Source organism: Pyxicephalus adspersus, chromosome 11 (assembly GCF_032062135.1).
Source record: "Pyxicephalus adspersus chromosome 11, UCB_Pads_2.0, whole genome shotgun sequence".
NCBI classification, from domain to species: domain Eukaryota; kingdom Metazoa; phylum Chordata; class Amphibia; order Anura; family Pyxicephalidae; genus Pyxicephalus; species Pyxicephalus adspersus.
The window spans coordinates 8,799,212-8,826,087 of NC_092868.1; the positions used below are offsets into that span (position 1 = coordinate 8,799,212).

Below are 26,876 nucleotides of genomic sequence, written 5' to 3' on the forward strand. Positions count from 1 at the left end.
GTTGTTTCTTATCTAGGCGGTTGGCAGAGACATTATTGCAATATTTATAAAAGGAAAAGATCTCTGATATTAAATGTTGTTATAATCACAACCCTTGTGGCAAGGCTACTCAGCATCTGAAATATTGAACGGATTGCGGTGGCCTTAAAGTGTAAGGTGGAGGATGAGGGATTCATCTGGGATCAGGGCTGGCACCGGTGGGCCCAAGGGATGACATTGGTGCAAAGTGTGTGGTTGTACAAGGTCACTGGGCCCTTCTAAACAGCCAACAAGGGGTCCAAGTTAGTTCAGCATTAGGGGTTGTGGGGGAGTCTAAGTAAGTTCAGCGGAAGAGGTCTTGGGGGATCTAAGTCAATTTAGTGGAAGGGGTGTTGGGGGATCCAAGATAGTTCATCAGGAGGGGTGTGAGGGAGTCCAAATCAATTTAGCAGGAGGGGTGATGGGGCACCCAAGTCAGTTATTCGGAAGGGATGTGGGGGAGTCCAAGTCAGTTCAGCCGGTGGGGTGTTGAGGGATCCGAGTCCATTCAGTGGGTGTGGTGTGGGGGAATCCAAGTCAATTCAGCTGGGGGTTGTTGGGGGAGTCTAAATCCGATCAGCAGAAGCGGTGTTGGGGGAGTCCAAGTCAGTTTAGAAGGAGGGGTGTGGGGGGTCCAAGTCAGTTTAACGGGAGGGGTGTTTAAAAAGGTCCAAGGTAATTCGGCGGGGGAAGGATGGTGGAGGAGTCCAAGTCATTTTAGGGGGAGGAGTGTTGGGGCATCCAAGTCAGATCAGTGGGAGAGATGTGGGAGAGTCCAAGTAGGTTCAGCAGAAGGGGTGTAGGAGAATCCAAGTCAGTTCTGCCGGAAGGGTTTTGGGGGAGTCCAAGTCAATTTGGCAAGAGGGATGTGGGGGGTCCAAGTCAGTTCAGCCGGTGGGGTGTTGAGGGAACCGAGTCCATTCAGTGGGTGTGGTGTGGGGGAATCCAAGTCAATTCAGCTGGAAGTTGTTGAATCCAAATCAGATCAGCAGAAGCGGTGTTGGGGGAGTACAAGTCAGTTTAGAAGGAGGGGTGTGGGGGGTCCAAGTCAGTTTAACAGGAGGGGTGTAGGACAATCCAAGTCAGTTCTGCCAAAAGGGTGTTGGGGGAGTCCAAGTCAATTTGGCAAGAGGGATGTGGGGGTTCAGAGGGAGGAGTGTTGGGGGGAGTCAAAGCCAGCTCCGCACGGAGCTCATTGTTGGCTACATCTGCAGCTGCACAGGCTGATTTTCCCTACTGATCAGAGATATTGATGAAATCAGAAGGGGAATTAACAGCTTAAAAATCGCAAGCAACTGATTGATCAGACTGGACCATCCACTCAAATTTAACAGCTTAATTCTAACATAAATCCCCCATTACTAACCCCATGGGGGCTATTTCAGTCCATACACTTATCAATATTTGTATTAGATTCAAAATTAGATTTGATATAAATATTTAACACAAATTAGGGTATTCATGATTGTTTGATCAATTCATTGAATCTAATGAATATCTAAACGTAGAACATTGGGCATTACTGAATAATGTTTAATCAATATATTAAATGAACATTGATTGGGAATTCCCATTCTTTCATAATTGTTTCACCCTCCACCAATAATTTACCTTTGGGTAAGCTCACCATTAGTGGTAGGTGGGGGGGGGAGCACATTATTATTAGATTTGATTGATGTTTGATCAATATAATAATTGAACATTAATTGGGAATTACAGTTTTTTCTTGATTGTTGCTCCTCCCACCAACAATGGAAACATACACATGCTATATATTTATCTGACACGATCATGCATTTCGGGTGAAAATCTATGGTCCCATGACGTCTGTGGTGGATCACTAAAAGACTGAGCATGGATGACCGCCATTATTTCCTGTGGAGTTGAATATGATTGCTCTCAGATTTGATACAATTATTGAATCTAATGCAAACTGTTAGAAAATGTATAATTCCCATTCCCATCAATGTTTCATTTTCTGCACAATCAATGATGCTCTTCCACCATGCTTTAATCACCAATAATGTAACTTCATGGGAGGAGCTTTCCCCGCCATTGGTGTTCAGAGTGTGGCGGGTGTATAGCGCCATCTACCAGGCAATGGTAGCGATAGGTAAAAGATCAATATCTGGGTTATATTGGTAATTTTTACTGGTCATGTGCCCATGTATGCCATGTGCCCATGTATGCCAGCACAGATGATATCTGATTGGCTATCAGATATCATTCTATAATAATTCTATAGTTTATTTTTGAGGCTGTCCCCATCCTCCATCTAATAATGCTGATTGCCTGGCTGTACTTTTTGATTCATCGGTCTAGAACAGGCTTGCATTCAGTGAAGCCGGAACTCGGCAAGCACTGAAACCACTGCATTGCTTTGACAGCCAGATAATTAGCATTTTCCGAATGCCTCCAGACTTTTTACAAACAAGATTTCTTCGTCCATTATTGTTGCAAAATCAACAACAATTTTGAAATTGGCAGATCTCAACGTCGCTGGTTCTTGTAAAAACAAAAAAGTAGTAAAATATTTGGCTGTCTTTTCTTGATGACACTCCTGTGAAGGTATGAAATGAGACAGGTTTGTCTTCATGTCAGATTTGAACATTTTTGCTCTTACAAAACGAGCTGATGTTAAGGCGGCAGAAGGTTCCCGCACGCCCTGAGCTGCAGAGTAATGAGCATTCCCCTTTAAATGGCTGTGACACATTGGATGGAGGTGGGAGGGGATTATTTGCATGACCCCGCCCACCACACTGTGCCTGCACTGAGATGTGTCTGCTGATCTCTGTGACATTGAAGCAGGCTGAAGATTCTTTAGGTCTGGATTTTTTTTGGTCCCAGAGGCTTTATTGAATTTCCTGCCAAACTGCTTTATAGCAGATGAGAGCAGAATAGATTGAATATAGAGTGCTAAAGATTGGACACACGCATTGCAATTTATTTTTTTCCAGTCCCATTTTAATATATGGTATGGTATTATGGTGCAACTCTATCTCAAACCATTTTTTTTAAAGCAGATCTACTGCAAGGCCTGCTTAAAATATCTACCCCCAAATAGTGTGTGCAAATAGTTGCTGAAGAAATGCAATAATGGATCCTAAAGGGATAAGGTTTGCACAGGTGCTGGATAATTTCCACCTGAGACTTGGCTTATGATCATCTCAGGTGAAAAGCTATCATGTGACCCCCACATAAAAAGGAATAGGCTGCCCCAAGGCAATGCACACCAAGTGACCCCCAGCTGTTAAAATAAATGAGCTGCCCCAATGCAACACACTAAATGCTGAAGCTGAAAATCAATAACAGAATCACTTACCTGGCCATGCCCAATTCATAAATTGTATTGCCAGGTGTAGGTCACCTCCATGTCCAGAAACTGAGATAGCTCTGCACACCTGATTGGCTTGTGTTCCTCCACTGCAATAGGCTGAGTCCAAATCAGTAACTCACACCTATACTCCTTGCTGATTGGAGAGCTCTGATTCAGCAGGGACCACATTGGACAGCTGCATTGAGATTGCTGCTTCCATCACAGCAGATGACTGGTGGGGGACAGGCTGATCCAGGAGAGCTGCTTTGGTAAGCAGACTTTAAGCACAAGCTAAATGTGTGATCAGATCATGCAATCATTCCAGCAGAACTCTTTGGAAACACATTACACATGCATCCAAATGGCATGCAAATTTGCCTTCCATGCATTTGCACATGCAATGCGAGAAATAAAGTGAAAGGCCACACCTGGGTCGTCTGTCTGCTTCACTGTGCAATTTGAATTCCCATACAAGTCTATGTATGTGCAAATGTGGCTTGAAGCAGCTCAATTGCAGGTCAGATGCAGCAGTCAGCTAAGGATACATACACATATAAGATATTTTGTAGCTGGAAACAATCTTTCATGATCTTTTGTGACTCTGCCAATTCTGTTCTATGGAAAGAGGGAGCATGAGCGAGCGGCACCCCACTGTGCTCTTCCCTATTGACTTGCATAGGTCTCCCACAATTGTCGTTCATGAATCCACTGTAGCGGATTGATAACCAAATTTTGGGATGACCGTTGTAAATTCTTGAGCACAGACGTTTATCTCTGGCGATAATTATCTGATGTGTGTACAGTCATCGAACGATTAGCCATTCTAAAATGCATGCGGGGGACGTCATACCGCTCGTACACTGACCAATCTAACGGACCCCTTCTGTTGCCTGTACAGTCGTTGGCATTGTCTGCGCACAATCACACCATGTCGTTCACGTTGAATGTTCAGATATCTCTGATCAGTTGTTTCAAGCGACTTTTGTCCGACGTGTGTACATAGCATTGCACTGATCGCATGCAAATCTGCGTGCAGCTGGTGATCGCAGATTTCCAAGCATTTGTCAAAGTAACCATGCGGATTTTCACAGCAGGCATTCGATACTGGGCGGATAAACGCCTTTCTGTGCGGTTAGAGGGCAGACCCAGAGTTGTCGCCAATAAAGTCCACCACTGCCCCGTACATTGGCGATCAGTCTTGGATGCGCTGACGCACACTATAAAGCGCAGCAGATTTTTAAAGGCGTGTGTTTAAACTAAACATAATTTGTATATTTTTGTTTTTTGGTTGCTACAGTTCTATTCAACTGAAAATCACAGCTTGCATTCTTCATGTAGAGCTTCTGATCCCAGGATTCACTAATGGCAGATTTCAGCTAGCATCGCTCTCCCACTGTCACATAGGGGTGTAAAGGGGGGGGGGGTCTTATTCACAGTCTGCTGATAAATATAACTTATGTGATGGAGAGAAGTGATTTCCAATGATACCTGAACCAATGTTGTGTTTATCAGGGCAGCAGGAAACATACACCCTGCGATTTGCATTAGCCTGCCGAGTCACCTAGCTGGCAGTGCCATAGGATAATCTACCTGAGCAATATTTACCTGTGCTGCTAAAAATCTCATTTGGGGATGACTGTGTAAGGCATCATGTCAGGATTAAAACATGGCACCTGTCATGGCTCACTGCTTTTTGCAGGTGCATGTTCCAGGGTTGTTTCTTCTTCGCATTCACCACTGAATTGGTCACTAGTTAGTAAAACAGGGCATGAAATGTACACTTGGCACGGATGTACACTGATGCATTTCTATGAAGGATTGTCAATGGTGCATGATTTTTAGCAATGCAGCATGCCACAATGCATCATATTCTGGGTTATGGGGTGCCACTCTGCGAATCTGCACCCTTTCCAGGATCACTAGTGTGCCGTGGCAGCAGTATAGCCATGTCTTTTAAGCCGCACTCACATTTTGCCATGGAGTGCATTGTGCACAGTGGAACAAAAAAGTGGCAGCCTGACCAGCTGACAAGATTTAATATATCTGGGTTAAAGCCCAGCACCATCACTATACCCAGTTTGCCCCTACCTCTAAAGGGATGGCTAGGTAATAGCCCACAGAATGCACACTTATCAGGGCACCAACTGAAAGAATGGCAGGGAGCTAGAATACATAGGCAGCCCTGCTTCATATGGACCAAGGGCCCTTGCTGACTGTATAGGTGCAAGGAGCTGCAAAAATAGGCAGCTGAGATGGGTATGGGGGGGGATTGATAAATCACCTTTGGCAGTGGCACTGTCACTTGTCTTGCATGGGCATGGAGACATTGTTACTTTATAAAAACAAGAACTGCCGTTGTAAAGGGCATTCGTCCACCGCCACTTCCCCATAATTCCCCATACTGGCCTGTTCTGCAGATTGGTAACCCAAGGAAAGTGGTGACATTGCTCAGACCTACTAACTGGTTGCAAGGCTTGGGCATTATTATGGGGAGCGGGTTGAATGCCCATATATACCCATAAGTGCCGGGCATTCTATGGAGCAATAATAAGCTGCAAAGGTATGCAAGTAAGGTAAGGTGGATATAAAGGGATCAATGGACCTTTTACTGTCCTTTGCCCTGCCTGGCCATGGTGATAGTGTCACTTTAAAAAGATTAAAATGCCCATTTTTTCATCTCTGACACTCTTGCAGAAAGCGGCGTGGAGTTTGCAGTAGGCACGGATCTCAGCCTGGACGCCGGAGATATTTATTTATCATGTCTGTGTCCAGAGTGAATTTATTATTACGCCAGGACATTAATCTGGACACTGATAGACACAGTGGAAATGTGTTACTTTAGCTCAAGCATGTCAAAGTCCAATTAAACAAAGTGCCAAATTCAAGAGGAAGAAGACGGCGACATTCGTTTTTATGAGAGATGGACTGTGCAAAAAAAAAAGCTGCAATATTTCTTTAGGGAATTGATCATTTACAAAAACATTTTTAAAGTGCAATTATTATTATGAATATTATTATTATTATTATTATTATTATTAATGAACATTATTTATATAGCGCCAACATATAACGCAGTACTTTACATTAAATAAAGGTTGCAAATGACAGACAGATACAGGCAGTGACACAAGAGGAGGAGAGGACCCTGCCCCGAAGAGCTTACAATCTAAGATTTGAATGGACCTGGGGAATGGTTCACCAATGGCTGATGGTTACTGTTGTCTGTGACTTCTTCACTTTTTGTTGCCCAGGATTACAGATTGCAGGGGTCACAAATAAATATAAAATCAGACAGCAGATTAACACGCAAAATTCAACACATGGGATGTAATACACTGCAAAGGTTTAAAGGGGTCTTATACCCCCTTCACAATATGGGTATGTGCTTGCCATGCATTATACCCCAATGTGGGGTCACACGCACTGCTCCCTATTGTAGTTATAACTCTAAAGTTTACCTGCAGACATTAATAATATTATTATCATTAATAAATAGGATTTATATAGCGCCAACATATAACGCAGCGCTGTACATTAAATAGGGGTTGCAAATGACAGACAAATACAGACAGTGATACAGGAGGAGGAGAGGACCCTGCCCTGAAGAGCTTACATATGCACTGATGCTACAGGAGTTAATTGCAGCAGCATTTTATATTCTATGTAACGTTTGGTGATTATGCATATACGCCAGGCAGAATGTTCCCTGCTGTGTGAACAAGCAGCTTGGTGGTTATGCGGGGGGTCCACTCACATCTATGGGTGCAAAAACTGGGCTTATGATCCTATTTCTTATATACTATACCAGGTGCAATGTAGCTTGTTATTGTCTTTTGAATTCGTCACTACTTCCCACCATTACATATCCCCCCTCCTATTGTGTGTTACTTCCCCCACTTCCTAGATTGTCAGCTCTTCGGGGTAGGGTCAACTTCTCCTGTGTCCACATCTGTATTCGTCTTTCATTTGCAACCCCTATTTAATGTACAGCGCTGCATAATATGTTGGCGCTATAAAAATCCTGTTTATTATTATTATTATTAATACCAATATTATTAGGTTTCATTAACCCTTGAAGCAGCTTGGTGGTTATGCTGGAGCTCAATCAAATCTATGGGCTACAGAAAGTCACCGGCCCTTCCACCTACTTGAACTATATTGTGCCAAGCGCTGTGGGCAGTGAATCACAGTGGTGAACATTGGGGTGCTTTTCAGAATGAAATGCACCGCATGGCACCATTACATGATACGTGTTATCGCACACATTCTCACATCGCATGGATGTAAATGGGCCCTAAAGGTTCTCTATATAAATACTAATATAATAACATATAGTAAGTCAGACTGAAAAAAAGACATAAATCCATCAAGTTCAACCACTAGGGAAATAATATATAATATCATATATAAAGGAATATAATCAATCCTTCAATCCCACAGATGACCGAACATTAATTAGAAATTTATAATGCAACGAAATTCTTCTCCATCAATCTGAACAATTTTAATGTTTTTTTTTACATATAAAAAATAGAATTAGAATTTGTTCACCATACATTTGATTCAGAAACGATCACACATTTTCAGGGCATCCCATGGCTTTTGTTATTCATGATCCAGTTATATAAAATTGGATACATCTAATTGTTACATTCTATCATAACATTGCAACAATTGTTTCCTGAAATGAGAGTGCAGTGACCTGTGATGGCAGCCAATCACAACCAGAGTAGACACCAGTGGCTGTGGGATCTTAAACTTTTTTCTCTTGCTGTCTTGCTGGCTTTGTTTTTGTTTATTGAACTTTTTTTTAGTTTCTATTATCATTGCACAATTCTTGTGTCTGGCAGTGAAAAAGTTAAAGCCCATACACCCCCCCCCTTCTCCTGACACCCGCATGGGACTAGTAAACAGTCACCTCCCTCCCTGCATAGCCTCCCCTTGCTATAGGCTTGTCTCCCAGGGGCTCCTCCCCTCCCTTTGCATCTCATTAGCATACATTAGTGGCAGGGCAGGTGCAGAGGGAGGCAGAGAGAGAGAAGACAGCAGCATAGGAAGGAGGCAAATGAACACCATGGCTTGTGGACAGACACTACTACAAGGCTGCTTTGTCCTGGGGATCCTACTGCTCAGCTCTGCAGGAACAGGTGAGCCATGACCCAGTCTAACCACCCTGACTGCATTCATCTCTTACTGCAGAATGCTGCTGGCTCAGTGCAAGCTCCTACAGACACCTGCATAGCCCCAGCTAGCAGGCAAGGGGTTAAATCTAATCTATCAATGGAGCCTTGGTTGGAATGACAGCCCAGCTTGCTTTAGTTTAACCTCTGGGATGCCATTTTGGATGGCTGGAGGGGTCAGCCTGGCACAGAAGGGGTTAAGGCGATAAATGTCACCGCGTTGCGATGCTCTGCACAGGATTTAGGCATGCTGATGCAAAGGGCATTCGCAAGGAGGGTCTGAATAAGGATGCTGCTGCTGCAGAAAAGGGTTTGAAACAAAGAGATGTGTGTTTAAGGGGCAGCATCCATTGCTAAATGCTATACCCCCCCCCCTCCTTCCTTTCTTCCTCCCCCCTTGCTCCTTTTTATTTTGTGTGTTGGTGCCAGTACCCCTCCATTGATAGAGAATGGATGCGGCAGGAGTGGAAAGAGTTAACGGCTGAGGTCCAGCACTGTGCCCTTGTCATCTTCTTCCCAGTGCCAGCAGGAGAAATTCCACCCCTTTGTCCGCATTGTCCATTCAGGAAGGCTGGCAGTGGTACCAACTGTGCTCGGGATTACACAGAATCCTCAGCACCCCATTGATACTGCCCGCCTGTCACTCATCATTCCATGGCCAGCTGATAACTTTACGAGATGTCACAATGGAGAAAGATTTATGATGGGGGGCTGACCTTTGTCACCATTCGCAGCAGATGGGGTAAAAAAACAAAAAGTAGCTGCCCAGCTGCCATGGAACCACAAGACGCTATTTTCTAAATCTGACATTGAGCAAACATTCACTGCAGGTAAATTTTCCAGGTGCATGTTTGAAAGAGTGATGAATACACCACCAGCGAATGTTTGGTGAAAGTCACATTCGTTCATTTATAAATGCTGGCAAGGCGAGCTGACTCTTGTAGTTCCACGGCCTCCAGAATGCCACAGGTGCCACTCACTTCTCGCTGACCCATCTTGCTAACTTTCTGCTCAGTGCTGACACCAACTTGATAGCTGTGCTTTATTTTTTTTCCTTTTAGTTTGGCAGCGCCACTTGAAAGGTCACGTATTGTACTTTTTCTATCCTTCCTATTAAACCGAGATGCAAGCGCTGCACTTCAAACTGGTGCCGGCTTTCAGGGTGATTAAATTGAAGATCTCCCAATCTGAGTTCGGTTTGTTGCTCCTTGTAATTATCATGTAAATGATTTCTGATTTGGGATGAAAGCGCGTTCCTGGAAAGGTAAAAGGGAGGAGGGGGTGCAGGGGGGATGCAAAATTAAGGTAAATTAAAAAAAAAATTGGCACATATAGCTCAGAAAGGACTATATAAAGATATATATATATATATGTACCGGTATATATATATGTCAGTGCAGTATACATCACTTGCTAAGTGAACAACTTTTATTCCTTTAGTAAATCGAATATACTATGCCTATATATAGCTCAGACAGATATATAGATTTAGATGTGTGTGTGTGTGTGTGTGTGTGTGTGTGTGTGTGTGTGTGTGTGTGTATATATATATATATATATATATATATATATATATTACACACACACATATATACATACATACACCAACACAGCACTGTACCAAATACATCACTTTGCTAAGCCTTTATTCATTTAGTTAATCAAATATATATCACATATAGATACACATGCCTTTATATAGCTTAGACAGATCTGTATATATATGTGTGTATATATATATATATATATATATGTATGTATGTGTATATATATACACACACATACACCAACACAACACTGTACAGAATACATCACTTTGCTAAGTGAACAGTTTCTATACAGTTTCTATTCCTTTAGTAAATCAACCTCAAAGAGTCACTTGGACTTTATTCCGCTCTTACACCCCCTAAGGCCAGTTCTGGTCACTTTGGCCGCAAGTCGATTAAACGTTTTTGTTAGGACCAATGATGCCCCTTGAACAAGGCCTGTACTTTGTCCCTGGAGGCAAACGCACCCAAGACCCTGGTGCCAAAAGGACCATCTGCCCTTGATAAAGCAGCACGGGTTGCCTTGGCATCATGGCAGCATTATTCATGGGATTGATGATATCCCGTACTGTACATAGTGGCCTGTTTATGTCACCCATCATACATCCCGATGGTCATTACAGCAGCCGGTGCCCATGCCAGGAGCTGTCAGTGTCCGGTTCTTCAAGCAGGGGGCAGTGTGGTTAGCCAGGTGCATGGAGGAGACTGCAGGGAGGGCTGCTGTTAGAAGCAGGATCTCTGGGTTATTTGTAAACATAGGGGGGTGATAAATAGGATATGGCCAGGGCAGAATGGGTGCACTGGTAGGGCTGATACATAAACTACAAAGCAGGTCTTTCCAGCAATCTTTATTCGGGATCTATAAATATGAAAATGCGACCGTAGAAAGAGTGCAAATTGTACACGCGGCTCGGCATATTTATGAATGATTCACTGTGGGCCGACGCTGTTCAAGCTTTGCAAAATAAACCTTTGCAGATAATCGGCCACTTATTCAGCGAAGGGAAAAGCGATGTTTACTAACCCGTAACGCAGGCTGAAATAAAGCATTAATGTTCAAAACCCAGTAAACAGTGCAGTTGCTATTGGTTACAGTGTATGCAAGGCCTAGGTCTTGATTTGTACGCATCTGCAAGGCCTGAGTTTTGTTGGAATATATGTGAAAAGCCTGGGTATTGTTGGAAACACATGCAGGACCTGGTTACTACTTGTTACTGTGTTGTGGGCAAGGATGCAGAGTTTGGGTATTGCTGCCATTCCCAGGATTTCCTCGAACCCCAGGGCTCCTCCAAAGGTTGTTAATGGTTCCTTGAGCTGTCGTAGATTTACTTTCTATGGTGGCTGCATAGTTATGGGGCCGATGCCATGTTATGGGGCAGATGCCATGTGACTGGGTCAGCTATGTGAACCCAGTGTTTGGGTTTTAGCTGTGTTGTGAGATGCCATTCTTCCCACAGACCACCAATGTAAGCCACGTTCTTCCCCACCGACTTCCAACTTAGATAACCAAATTATTTTATGGGTTTCATTGAGGTTAAAAGGTTGGGAAAGTTTGGGTAAGTTTGGCATATGCTGGCCCTGGTTACTGAGTTGTACGAATAGACAAGGCCTGGTTGTAATGGTTACAGTGCTGTGGGCATATATGCCAGGCCTGGTTACTGAGCTTTAAACATAGGCGAGGCCTGGTTTTCATGGTTACCATGCTGTAGGCCTATATGCCAGGCCTGGTTACTGTGTTGTAGGTATCTATGTTGAGCCTGGCTGTTTTTATAACCCTGTGGTAGGTGTCCAATCCTAATTAATGTGTGGTATACAATATATATATATATGTGCAGGGCATGGATACTGTGTCCTAGGCTTTTATTAAAGTCCTGGTTGCTTTTGGTAACTGAATAGGAAAGCCTAAATACCAAGTCCGTTTACTAAAAAAAGACAATGCAATATGCAAGGCTCAATTACTAATATAAATACTGGGCCTGGTTACAGTGTTGTAGGCTTCTATTAAAGCCCTAGTTGCTATTGGTAACTGAATGGTAGGCCTATATACCAAGTTTGTTTACCAAATATAGGCGTAAATGTAAGGCCCAGTTACCAATATGTATACTGGGCCTTGTTACTGATTTGTAAACATAGACAAGGTCTGTTGCCAATGGTTACTGAGCTTAGGCCTATAAGCCAGGCCTGGTTACTGTTTTGTAGGCATCTATGTAAAGCCTGGTTGTTATTGGTAACTACTCTATAGGTATTTATTCAGAGCCTAGGTAATATGTGGTAAGTAAATATGCAGGGCCTGGTTGTTTTTGGGAATTTGCTATAGGCCTACATGTATGGCCTGGTTACTGTGTCATAGGCTTCTATTAGGGCCCTGGTTGCTATTGGTAACTGTGATAGGCCTGTATGCAAAGCCTAAAATTCCAGCCGTTGTGTTCTTGTATTGAGAGACCAGAGCAAGGCACAATCATTGCAGTGATCTCTCCGGCTCCCTTTAGCCGGGCGCACTACCCGGCACTTTTCAGTAACCACCCGGCTGTTTCTGGGTGGTTACTGAAATATTGGGTCATTATACAGAGGCTGCTACCCACCTACAGCTTCTTCCAACCCAGCTTAAAAAATAGGAGAATACTGCACTGAATTCTGTTCTGGGAGCAGAATCTTTATATAAAATGACTGCAAATGTCTGCCTTCATCTTCATTGGAATTTAGAAACTGCACAAAGCGGCAAAGCTTTGCAAATATTAACAAACATCTGGTACTCTAGTGTACATTGTGATGTAAATGTTACAAATCAGTTATATATATATTGTATTATTTTACTAGTTACAAATCAGTTATCTATATATATTATAATATTTTATTTATTAGCTACAAATCAGTTATATATATATATATTATAATATTTTATTAGCTACAAATCAGTTATATATATATTATATTAGTGCTAGGTGGGAAAACAATGGTGCTCCCTAATAGTAGAGATACATGTATGATCTGCCACAATTACCTGGATCCCAGGCTGTGCTTGTTTTATAAATGCCCCCATTATGCCATTTATTTGATTTGACTGCTTTTTCCAAAAGCTGTTATCGTTTGAATTCAGCTCTGGTCTCAGAATTGCAGATGAAATCAATTAGTGGGGTTGTATTGTGTTATTTTATTTATTGCAGCACCTATAGCCAAGAAATCATGACCTGCTGAAAGTATGGAGGATTTGATTTGGGAAGACTTGTATTGATTTATAAATGATCGTTGTGTTTTATGAATATCGCACCTGTCCACGGTAATAGTTGTCACATCTATCTGCCATTTAATCACCTGTAATATATGTGTATATGATTTACAGAAACCATAAAGGTGCATTGTGGTGGATTAGGGCCAGTTCACACTGTGTGTTGAGTCTATGGGCCTGATTTATTAAAGTGCTCCAAGGCTGGAGAAGATACTCTTATCAGTGAAGCTGGGTGATCCAGCAAACCTGGAATGGATCTGGACCAGGATTGAAAACATCTGCTAACAAATTACAAATTACTTTTAAGAAATCAATTCCAGGTTTGCTGGCTAACCCAGCTTTACTGATAAAAGTGTATCCTCTCCAGCATTGGTGAGCTATAATAAATCAGGCCCAATGTATTTAATTTTGTGTGTTGGGGTTGCCTTTTTATTGGAAATACAATGGCAGAGCACCTTGACACGTATTTAAGTGTGCACACAACAATGCATAGATAGTTTACAGTAGGTGTTTAGGTGGGCTAAAACTCAAGGGCATTAAATGAGTGAATCATATTTACTGATTTGTCATTCAGAATGAATGTCGCTACATTTGGAGCAATGTATTGTTGTAATGTTTGGGGATTGGTATTACAAATCAATGGCATCAATCAGCCCTTAGTGGTTAGCAGGTGTGTGTTGGAGGGATGGAGTCATGTGACAAAATGGGACTATACAAGGTTATGGACTATGTTGGTGGTTTGAAGTACCTTATTTATGTGTTATTGTATTAAAATGTTTGTGTGTTTTTAAAATCTGTTCTATTTTTTCTCTTTCTGACTCACTTCCTTTCACTTATTTTCATTAACAAACTAACGCAAATTCTTCACCATCCTTTCTGGCCTTGGTATTATTAGAGGTGATGGTGCATTGTGGCTGTTGCTTACCCACAAACCTGAAAACGTGAAAATGCATGTTAGAACACGACCAATATTCCTTTTCTTTTTTTAGCTGCTGCTTTTTGTCTGTGTGAATTTGTTGATTTGTGTGACCCTGCACAGTTCCTGTAGATAAATTCGGCTTTGATCTGGTGGCTCCGTGTAGTCAACCTTTTCAGGAAAAGGAAATGTTGGTCTGGTTTAACCTGTGAGTCCTCTGTCCTCAAATGGGTGGTTTAATAAATTCCTGTAGGCTATAGCTAATAGTTTTAACTTGTCTGGATTGTGATTATGTTACGTACACACCTTGTCACATAACCAAAGAAGGCCCTCAGGAGTTAAGGTGAACGCAACACCCTTTTCTTTTTTTTTAATTATCTATGTTCTTAGATCTGGGATGGGCAGCCTACCTCACCCCAGCTGTCAAGTAGCTGCAAACCATGATCAGCAAATGAAACTGTAAATACGATTGTCTAAAGGAAAATATTATTATATAACAGGAGCTTGAAAACTCAGAACATCCAGGATGAAGGTTAAACATGGTTGACCAGAATGTATGGTGTCCAAAGAGAGCTTTTTGTGAAGAATCCAATGTAGGATGAAGAGTCTTAGACAGAACCTGGATTTTTTTTAGGGGTGGACTTAAGACTATGATTGGTGGATCCCAGCTAAAACTTTTTACTATTGTTTTGGCCAAAGTTGATTTTAAATCACTACTGACTCTCCAGAGACCTTTTATTTACCCATTTCTATGCCATCAGTTCCCTAGTAGACTCTTCATTGAACCATAAAGGCACTGGAAAGCAGAAAGGTTATCACATGGTCATGTTGGAGGTGGCCATCAAGACCATAGACAGCAAAGAAGGTCCTGTAAAGGTTCGAACCTTGTCCTATTCCACCAAAGATAAATATTGAGAGTTTTTGGTTGGAGAACTTTTCCTGGGACTCCATAGTAACTGCATTTGCTACTTGTTACTTTCCAAATGCCACTCTTTACACTCCAGTGCTCGCCCAAGGATTTTTTTTAAGCTGGGTGGGTAAAAACCGTAGCTAGGGGATTGCTACTGTATTGTGACCCAACTCTTTAGTAACCACCCAAAAACGGTTACTGAAAATTGCTGGGTGGTGCACCCAGCTAAAAGGGGCTGGGGAGATCACTGCACTTCTTACTCTGAAACACGGGGTCTGTTTATACATTATTCACCCAAGAATCACCAAAAATTAACACATTTACCACATTGGATTCAATTAGAATTTGTGTAAATCATGAGTAAAAGTTGAGGTGAAGCTTGGATGAAAACCTTTATAAATGCACCCCTGTGTGTCCATAGGGGAATTTGCAAGGGTGGCCCCAATGTGTCTCTCGTGAACTATTCACTTCAAACAGCCAGAGGCAATTACATTTCCAAAACCAGTTCTGCAACTTGTTCTAATAGACAGTTTAAAAAAGTGTCACCTACAGCAGCCAATCATATGTCAACTTCCAAATGTAGCTGAAATGCGATTGGATACCCTCCACCTTTCCTTCTTTTCCTTCTTGCATTTGGATATTCAGAGTTCTTGTTTTTAGAATAAAACTAGAAAGAAAAAAGCTGAACCCACAGCGATAAAAACAAGACTGCACCTTTCCCACTGCTGGACGTGTTAGGTGGCTGTCATGAATTCTGATAAGCTGTCGACAGGTTAAACACAATTTGGTTTAAATCCTGCACGGCTGCCTAAAATGCATCAGCTTATAAATACGGCCGCTAAATAAAAATTCTCCCGATTTAGATTAAAAAATATACAAGAAAAACACATTTGTCATCCTTCTTTATAGCCTACATGCTGGTTTGGTAAATGCCATTTTTATAATGCTTTTTAGAGTAAAAGTTAAAATATCAGACTGAAAGTTAAAATATCAGAGAATGAGGGGTTGTTGTCTGACTGTGCGACATAACACAAATTCTCCAGTTGCATGTCATGCGAAGAGGCTGAAGGAATCTCGTACTCATTGCACCTACCATTTGTCAATTCTTTGTCAACACAGCGGAAATTGACCAATGCAGAAAAAATGCCTAAAATGTGTATAAAGCCTTGTACAGTCTCTAGATTTCCATTGCACAAAACGATCATACGTGGTCGCCTCACATGAAAATCTAGTGAACAAACAATAATGTGTGCTGCTGTTTAATCATTGTAGAATCAGTATGCAGCTCAGATGTTCAGGTAATTGCAGCAATTGTGCCACCATTATCTGCATGCTTGTTTTAGGTGAAATACCGAAACTAAAAGATCAACTTGCAATTAGCTTTCTTTTATAATGAGTTCAGAAATGTCAGCTCAAAGCAGAACTAAACATACCCCACGTTACCCAACAGGTTAACATGTTACCTGTTCCGGTTTCATCTCTGCGATCTTTGGCCAACTTGATTGGCTGGGCCAGGATGACATAACTTCTGTGGTATCCTGGTAAAAGTGAGCAGAACAGATTAATTTTTTTTTCCCATTAACCTGATCAGGCAAGTAGGAGAGATTGTTGCAGATGAAACATTGCTTGTCCTTTTTTGCTAAAATGATCTGCTTGATTGTGTAACTTTAGTTCCTCTTTAAATTTTCTCTAAGTGATAGGTCCACTTTAAATATCTTGCATAAGAGCACTTTTAGTTTTGTTAGTCAGATCTTCATTTTGTGTGCTTCTCTTAGTAGGGACTGACTTCTGTAAAACAGCCCAAACTTAGACTCACCGCTATCAACCGGCCCAAAGCCCTGGTTACCATTGAAACAAACTGGAGTGGTTGAAATACCTTTTTTAACAAATGTTTGGTTGTGTTGCGGTTTTCGAGAAGCTTTATGCAACATTCTAAGGTGGTCTACTGCTCCAAGTGCTCTTATACACTTTGAACTTCTCGGCAAACCTGTCAAAACTCATCCAGATCCATAGTGGTTGCAAATGAGCACCATGTGGTTGACAAATGTCTTCTGAACGCTCACATTTCTGTAGACACTAGAGATGGTCAATGAGATGCAGAAAATTCAACTTTTATGCAAATTACATGCACATTTCATGCATAATGCGTTGTCTTGAAACTGAACCAGTCGAACTCTTCAAGGTTACTCCAGCATGCACCTTAAGGGCAAAAAGTTGCTTCTCTTCTGCCTGATGAGAACACCATATAGGTAATTAAGACCTTGTCATTGGTGGTTGTGGCTTATCATAGAAGTCAGGAAAGTCAGACTCCAGCAGCAAGCGTAACTAGTTGCAGAGGCACACAAAGAAGTTAATTATACTGTGAAGATAGCAGGCATCTGATGGTGTCTACAGGCTTTTACCTTCAGATTGGACCTTCTACTTAAATGGAAGGTCTCCTTATACTCTTTGAGCTTCCTCCCCAAAATTACTTACTCGTGAATGGGTGGGCAAACTTTTTGGCTCAGGGGCCACAATGAGTTTAAAATTTGACATATGGGCCAGGCCAAGATCAGATGGATGGAGAGTGTTTGTATTAATAGATATAAATTACGTTTAAAATTGGCCTGGACTGAAAAAAAGCCCAACAAGCCCTCTATGGCCTGTGAGATGCCAATGCCTGGTCCATTTGGGTAAATCCAATTCCCTCCACACCATGTGTACACACACCCAATAAGAGTTCAGTGACACGCCATCTCAACTACAGGGTGAAAAAAGAAAGTGGAAGTGTAGTCATGTGGTCTGCAGACAACAAAGCGAAACCATTGGTCTAAAAACCACAAACAAGAAAACTTTAAACAGATTCTGAATTAAAAGAAACATTTTGGAAAAATTGAAGGAATGATATAAAAATAAAAAAAATATAAAAGCAGTAAAAACAGAATCTTCTTTATCCTGCAATTACTCATTTTACAAGTTGACGGCTTGTTACTCCAGTTGATTTCCCAGCATGCTTTGCCATCTGGGTAGCCACATGCTGTTTTTCCCGCTCTTTCAGCTGACCTTATTTTGCTCTGTCTGACAGTGTGACAGTTTGCAGAAGCTCCTTCTAGTACACATTCCTCCATAATTTAATAAGAATATTAATATACAGCTTTGCCCTTATAGTGCTGCCCTTAAAAATGATGAAGGGTTTTACGATAATGGCTGAAAAGGGAACTTAACATCCCTATTAAAAGATTTATTAAAATTAAACTCATTGGCTTTGGTTGTAACCTAAAAGATCTTTTTTTTTATGTTAAGATGTAATGATGGAAAAACATATTCAAGTGTACCTGTCACATGGATACAAAAAAGGCAGCCAGGTTTTAAAGAAAAAGTCTGGACAATTTAGATAGATGAACTTATTAGTATGAGATATTTCTTTTTACTTTCTGTCTTGATATTGGCCCAGTAAGTCAGAAAAGTCCCTAGTAAGGATACAGCCAGCAAAAAAAAACCCAACATGGAATACACATATTTCTAAAGCTGAAAAAAATGTATTGATTTCAAAGATGGGCAAACCCCAAATCATTCTACGGTTCAGTTTACACTGGGGTCACTTGTCTTGCTAACCACTAAGCAAACCATTGCAAGCAATTGATTCCATATCATGAAATGTTATCGCGCATGGATAATACTTTCCTAAACGAAAGTTTGTTGAGTATCCTAAACGATACCCAAGAGAAATTTTCTAAAGTATGGGAGCCCTGGAGGGTGTTTTCGCTACTCAATGTACCGCCATTCTGATTTTATTCCCAATTCACATTCTAGTCATCATTGGATACTAATATATATATATATATATATATAATGTTTTTTTTGTATTGCCCCCACCCCCTTTTTCATTCTGAAGGTGGGTGGTGGTTATGTGTTGGAAATGGAGGGAAATTTATACCCATTTGTACTTCTCGGATTTGAGTATGTTAATACAAATTGTGGTTCGTACTGTGTGTATTTTGTGAATGGGTTCTCATAAAGGTGATTTATTACAGCATAGACTGGGGGGAAGTATCTGTTTTATACTGAGTTATTTGTATTGTTATTTTGTAAAATTTAAAATATAAAAATTCTATAAAAATCTATTGAAAACAAGATGAGCTAACATGCTCAGATTGAGCTATTTCCAGGTTTAGCTTTCTACAGAACAATGTCATCATGAAATATTATATTGTTCTTCATCAATTTGATGCTTAATTGTACCGCCACCACTAGCATCGAAGGTCTATGTTAGGGTTAGTGTCAAGGTTTTCACCTACTTAAATAAAATTCTGAATCTTTTAAAGGCCTATTAAAACCTGTCTTTTCTCCCTGATATTCCCCTCCTTCACCCTTCTCATACTAGCTTTCCATGAGTCTAAACTCACCCAAAATTGTTGCCGTTGCTAAGGTTTACAGAGGGGACAGTTTCTATTGGCTGCTGGTCATTAAGGGAAGTTAATTTTGACCCACCCCTGAGGATCACCAGTCAATAGTAATGCTGTCGGCTATTTTACAGCTGGCTACCATCTGATGATACCTTGCCAGCCACATACTATGGAAGCCAGTTGCTAATCTTGCCATCCTCTTACCGTTTGTAAGCAACAATTTCCTCCTAGATCCTTTAATGAACAATGAAAGTTTGAGTCACATCTTCCGTGGGATTGAACCTAATCTTTAATTTTAGCAAGTTCTCATTATCTATCTAGCTGTCTGTCTCCCCATTAATTTTTATCATTCCGTCTATCCTTCAGAGTGATCGTTTCCTTTAAGTTACAAATGTTGTGTGTTAAAGGAAAATAAAATCCCCAGCAGAGGATTAAGGGCAGTAATTTGTTTCGTAAATCCGCAGACATGTTTCTGAAATGTGTGTGCTGGTTATAAGGAGACTTCCATTAAACCAACAACCTGCATAAATAGCACCTTACAATTACAAATTGTTCAGCTTGCAGACATCAAAGGCTTTTGTTTAATATGTAATTCATTGCAATGTGTTTTTTTTTTTTTCTCAGGCCCCTCTGGCAAATGAGGGGAGATTGCATATTACCAGCTCTCGTCCTGTGAAAGCACGAGGATACCACCAATTATATCGTTATAATTACAATTACATGTCTATAGACTGAAATCTGGGGCACAGAGGGTGAGGGGTACACTTGCAGAACAGGTATTCACGCTGTTCGGCTGGGATTGAATCTGACACCCAAAGAGAGCTGAAAACAGTCACCGTTCCCTGTTTATTTTTGTTTTTCGTGATTGTACACAAGGGACTTATTCATTACATTTTATGGTATGTTATGCACTTGTTCTAGACTGTTTAAATAAATGGCTGTATTTTGAATGGCATGCTTTGACGCCTCCCAGGGTAATGTTCACTGCCTCCTCTGCCACGATCAAGATGGTCCACCATTAGAGGGCACCATTGAGATACCTGCCCTGCATTAGGTTCTGTAAGGTTCCCATCTACTTACACCACAGCTTGTTACTGGCAGAGCTGGATGCTAATGGCTTCAGTGGAATTTTCATTAAAGAAAATGCACTACCTTTACTTGTGAAAAGCCCTTGATCCATCCACAAACCAAGCCCAGCACTGCCATCTTTGTTCCTCTGTCTTCCTTGTTCTTTTCCTCACATCACCCAGTCTTACGCATGAACATCAGATTGAACGTCTGTTTTTTTATTTACATTTTAGGAAAGCCCCTTGATGACACATGCCTAATCATTGGGCATGTGCAGAAGGGGCAACCCACAGCCTCCCGGGATATGTGATGCAAGTATCCCAGAAAGCTGCAGGTTTCCCTTTCAGTCCTTACTACTGCGGCAGTAAAAATGGAAGGGGACCTCCCCAAACATGTTAAAAAACGTTATGGTAAAAGGATAGCCAGCTTTTTACATAATATTAAAAATGTGATGATAGGTCAACAGAACTGGGAACAGGACATGTTAAAATACATAATTTATAGTAAATTTAAGTTATCCTTAACACACTACAGCCTCAAACTGTAAGCCAAAAAAGTCCCTGGAACTACAGCCATTCATTTTCCCATAATTAAAAGGACCTGTGATTCTGTGTTGCTCTTGTTATGTGACAGGCCCTCTTTACCCTATAAAATATCTCTATATTGCTCTAACCCAGAGAAACACAATTTACCACTATGGAGTGTTATATTCTCATTTCGAATGACGGTTTACGTTTTTGTGGAGTCATTAGTGCGGTTTGGCTGCCAGACTTGTAATAGGCTGGAGTTGTTGGAAAATTAATTCTTGGTATGTTGGTTTTAATGTGGACAGTGCCAGAGCTGATCCGTGATGTATTTTCATTCTCTGCCAGCTCTGTACTAGGAGTAAACAGACACTGCTGGTACAAATCTATTAATCTCGGAGAATTGCCTAAAGGAAGTCGGGGCATGGGTTAGGATTTTCTCAATTAACACGCCACATCATCTCTCTCTGATTTTTGGTGGCATTTCTGAGATTTGCTTGGAGGCTGAGTGTTCGCAGGACTTTCTATAAACTCCTGTGCTCAGAATTCCAACCAGAGTCAATGGTGGGGACAAACCGCAACCACCATCAATGCTCCATATTCTGTAGTCCCGTTTTATTTACATATAGGCAACTACAATGGTGAAACTCTACAAAACAAAATAAAATACAATGAAAAGAAAAAATTTCCCTTAAACTATGGTTAATTTAAGGTCCCACAACTAGATCTGCAGATGTTGTACTTGCAATCTAAATGATCATAATCTTGTTTCCAATTTACTGTTACAGCAGTTGTACTGGGCATCTAAAAATGGCGGCATAGTCCAATAGGAATCAAAATTAGGTAAAGTGCACTTGGCAATTGACTTGGCATAACCTGCCCCTTTTATGTTCCTGCAATAGACGTCTCTATGGGAAAGTTTTCGGGGGTGTGACTGTTACTCAGTTCTGCCAGCACAGAACTCTAGAAAAAAATCCACTAAGCATTGGAAAAAAAACCCTTTTTCCATTCGGGACCAAAGACCATTCTTGCACAAGTCAGACCTGATATATCGGTTATTCACAGAGTTGGCATCTAGTAAGTAGAACAATCTAACTCAGTAAATCCCCTATTGCTATATTTCTGCTTATGAAGAAACTTCTGCTTTCCTGCCATGGATAATTTAAGAACTCAGGATAGGATGAAGGAGGCATGTATGAATAATCAGGGACAGGTTAAAGATTCAAAGACCTAAAAAGTGTCTTCTTGTCTTGGTGCCTGCTTTATAGGAACTGTTATAGCACATGCATACTCCCAAAATTTGTATTTATTTCTGGCTGTGTTTCTGTGGGGAGATTTCAATATCTGTCCTGGTTTTGTTAGCATTGCCAACTTTCAAGGGTCAAGGGGTGTGAACTGGCTTGTACCTGTTTAATTTTTTATTTATTTCTTATTGTTTAGAGATGGGATTATATCAATTTGGCAGTCCCACATGAAGCCCTTTTCCAGCAATAGGGGGTGCAGGAGATGGCAATCCCAAAATTTGATTTGTGAATCCTGATGGAGCAGGTCAGGCTCTTCTAGGGCCATAATGCCATGCAATAATGGTGGTATTATACTGTAAACCATAGCAATATGCTGCATAGTATACAGCTCCAATTTGGAGAGTCACTTTTCGATCAGAACCAAAGGACATGTGAAAGTCTGTGTGGATTCCTTTGTCTTTCGTCCAACAGTCTTTGAATCATACCCTCAACACCATCTGCAAATCTCTATTTCTATTTCTCTCCTCCTCACTACTCCGGCTCCTTCTTTTTGGCGACGCTTGGCTTGGCTCAAATTAGTGAATCAAAGCTGTTCAGGAAGGTTAAGCCATGGAGAGGACGCAGAAGCAATGCCTCCTTTGTAGCGCTGAAATGCGCATTTCCCTGTGAATATCCTCCTGTGCATCCTACCTCTGAAGCCTTGGACTGGCTTATCGTAGACAGCAGGTGCCTCCTGTGAAATTACATTTACTGTAAATCGATGGCTGGACTGGTTCCAGCACCTGGGTCAGTCCAACCACCCGCTGTGTACTGTCCGAGCTGCATAAAACTGCATACCTATATTAATGCTCTGCTCTGGCTTGACAGCCATGGTGACTGTCACTTCCTTGCACAGCATTTATATTGTCAGCATAGCATGATAACGTTGCATCTGTGCATAGCTCAGCAGGACTTTAATATCTCACATCTGTGCATCTGCTGTGCACTGTACAACTCAGACTGGCCATAGAGCAAATTTTCATTTGATTTAAAAAAGATTTAACTGAATGCGTGAAGTGTTGATGATCATAAAACTATAATGCAAGGCTGAAAAATGCAAAAGTTTCTGTATTTGAAAATGTTTTGTCATTTCCATTCGATTTGAATGTGCTGTATATTCTCTACTCTACTTATGAACACTCTGTAATCATTCAAACTGGTAACCCCATTCTTTACAAGGTAACCATTTGGTAAGTTTGCACGTTTTTGTGAAATTAATTAAATTAATTCCAGCTATGGCTTGACTCCTTTCCAACACTTTACATCCTACATCCCTGGATTTACTTTAAGAGCCATTTCAGATTTGTGGTTCACCACAGAGTTCTACTCCAGGTTCAATGGTGCTTCCAACCACTCCCATTCCACTGAAGAGGAGTGATTGGGAACCAATATGTGTTTGCATGCAGTTTCCGGTGGATTACAGTGCAGTCCCTGGAAGTGAGAAATTGCTTCTGGCCCTTTCGGTTCCTTTGCCTCCTCTGGAAGAACCTTAACTACACGAAAAAGAGGTTGTCAAACGCTGAGGTTGACACTAAAATTACATAGCATGTGAACAGGGGCACCTGGGAACGGCTAACTGTGTAGTTTTTGACAGAAAGTCTGAAAGGGGTCTTAAGGTGTCCACAATCAACTATAATGTGGTCTTTAGAAGGCAGGCAACTGTGGAGGAGCAATGTGACCTCTCAGAGTGACTACCATGACTTTTGTATATACAAGAATAATCAACTGATGGAAAGTGGTGGGGAAGGTAGTCCCAGATACCTTCTTTCATGGGGTTACCTGGTAAAAAGATAGTGGATGGGCAATGCAGATGAACTAACATGGATGAACCTGGGTGATCCAGCAAACTTGGAATCGATTTCTTTAAAATACCATGCTATTAGTTGGCAAATGTTTTCAACCATGGACCAGATCCATTCTAGGTGTGCTTTACCACTCAGATTCTCCTGTGATAATCTAACTTCTAAAGTCTTGGGAAGCTTTAATAAATTAGACCCAATGTGTTGTTTATTGTTACCTGTTCCAATCACTATTTCTGACTGTCAGTGAGAATGGCCAATATTTGTAATATATATAGGGTCATCCCCAGATTTTATTAAAACCCCATCAGACAGTAGTGGGAGTCTTGATTTGTAAAGGGGCTGTAATATCAATTATCTTTAGCAGTCATTTATTCTCCTAGTCTGATTTCAGTCTCCACCCACCCCACAGCATAGCTTCTGACCCTTTTAAGAACTTTGTATTGCCTTTAAAGTGATTGGATATACTGTATATCCATTTTGGTGCTCCATGAGTGTGCAGTCACCCATCCCATGACAAGGGCTGTGTCGGGCAGCTGTAAAATAGTTAATCTAGGCCAGGCCATCTGCCCAGCATAGAGAAGTTTTAGGGTAATATCTATAAATCTCAATGATTGCTCCTCTTTAAAGGGTCAAGCTGAGGTCAGTGTACTTCTGCCCGGCTCTTCACGACTGTGTCCAGCCCCATAAACTGCTCCGTTAATGTGCGTCTATTGTTTGCCAGTCAGTTTATTTGTCTTATGAATCTGTATGCACACTCTGATCTATGCCTGAGTGCACGAGACACTGGCCTTTTATGTTTGGCTGCTCTTGGATTATGTTATGAGACACTGAAAAACCATACCATGTATATATTTATTTTTTTGGGCAGCTGTACAGCACGCGGCTGTAAAAAGAGCATTTTAGGGTTCAGTGGAGGACAATGGGCCAAGTTTATCAAAGTGTCAGAAATCCAACTTGTCTGTGCTGTCTGGTAGCAACTAATAAGATTAAAATCTGGGCTGGATAAAATGCTGAAGATAACTTGAGTACTGGTAGCTCAGTTGGCAATATAAACAGTTATTTCCAATAATATGAATTATAGAATCAATGGATGGCATAGGCCACACTGAAAATGACTCCTACGTGTGTTTATCTTCCTGCCTGGATAACACTTGGCCAACAACTTGCTTGCTTTTGTAAGCTTTTACAGTGGTTTGTTCCTTTCCGTGCGTCCGTCCCTTGGCCAAACAATTTACACATTGACCTCTTTGTGTTGCCCATCACAGCTTCAACTTGCTTCTTTCAGAGCCCCCATACCTCCAATATTGACAACCACTGCAGTAGAAAAATCTTTTATTGGCTTGAATGCAGCTCCATTCAGATATTGTGCCAAAGTTGGGGCCAGGTCACATGGACAATCTTGACAGTGGCAATGTATGACAGTGAGACCGCACTCCATTCTTAATTTAATCACTTCCTCGTCTTTGAAGCCAGCAATATTGCTACCCTTCTTTCTAGAGATCATGGTTCTGTTGCTTTTGGAGCTAAGGAGGAAATAATTCCTCAAAAGTTAGCGTAACACTGTCCTACATACCACTGGTGATCCATGTTGGTGATCCATGTCACCAACAACACACCCGCCGATGTGACCTGGCCATTTGCTGCATGCTTGTTTAAAATGAATGACTGAAGCTGCTGAAACCAAAAAATCATCAGCCTTCTAAGTAATTTGCATTTTCATAAACATTCTACAACTATATAATAAATGCTGCTTGGGAGTATTTCATATGTAATCATTGTAGCTGGCAGGTGGCATCCAATCCATTACCAGGCTAAGTTTAACTGCTTTGCTAAACAAATAACTTCTGCACTGCATGCCATCATATATTTTCAATTAGAAAGTGAATATAGCAAAAGCTCACGTTGCACACAGTGAATGAAACTCCTCTACACTCCTATACTGCCTTGCATACCTTTACGGAGTCTTCAGATAAGTATGGTCTCCTTGTATCTTGTTAATGACGTGCAAAAGTACAAGGACCCCCTTTCCAACTCAATGATTTAGGGCTAAATTTTTTTTTATTGCCCCTTTTATCAGTTACCCATATTTTCACTTTCTGCCCTTTGCAGACTTTTGTAGCTGAAGCATTGTTTTCACCTGAACCAATATATAAAGGAACACATTATTCCGTGTATTAGGCCACGATGACCAGCATGAATACAATATAAGCAGATTTCCACTATAGGATACAACATTCAGGATATGTTTATACCCAGCAGATTTTGTGTTTACTCAAACAGAAGCTGATTAAATGTTTAATTTTGCGGAGAAGCTATTTTTAGCATGCAAATACATAGCCACCCTATGCTTTTATCTGCTGCTTAGTGCAAGAAATCCTCCAAATAAATACTTTTAGTCATATACACAAATATAGCAGGTTATCCTTCAGCAGGAAGGGAGAATATGTTGAGGAAAGGGGGGCTTGGCATGATCTACATCTATCATGGGAACATTCTTTTTTTTTTTTCCCTCTCTCTCTCTTTCATTACCTCTCTCTCTCTCTCTATGTCCCTGATTTATAAAAGCTCTCCAAGGCTGGAGAGAATACACTTTCATCAGTGAAGCTGGGTGATTCAGCAAACCTGGAATGGATCTGGTCCAGGATTCAAAATGTTTGCTGGCAAATAGCAAATGATTTTTAAAAATCCATTCCATGTTTTC

The 26,876-nt window shown here is 41.1% G+C and overlaps 1 protein-coding gene across 1 annotated transcript in view; it reads left to right on the top strand.

The window, feature by feature from the left end:
- The first annotated feature begins 8,370 nt into the window (after positions 1–8,370).
- Positions 8,371–26,876, top strand: part of CADM4 (cell adhesion molecule 4) — a 267,506-nt gene continuing 249,000 nt past the window's right edge. Inside the window, exon 1 of the mRNA XM_072425906.1 lies at positions 8,371–8,481. Within this exon, the coding sequence (XP_072282007.1) occupies positions 8,400–8,481 (82 nt within the window). The 5' untranslated portion in view covers positions 8,371–8,399. The remainder of the gene's footprint in view (positions 8,482–26,876) is intronic.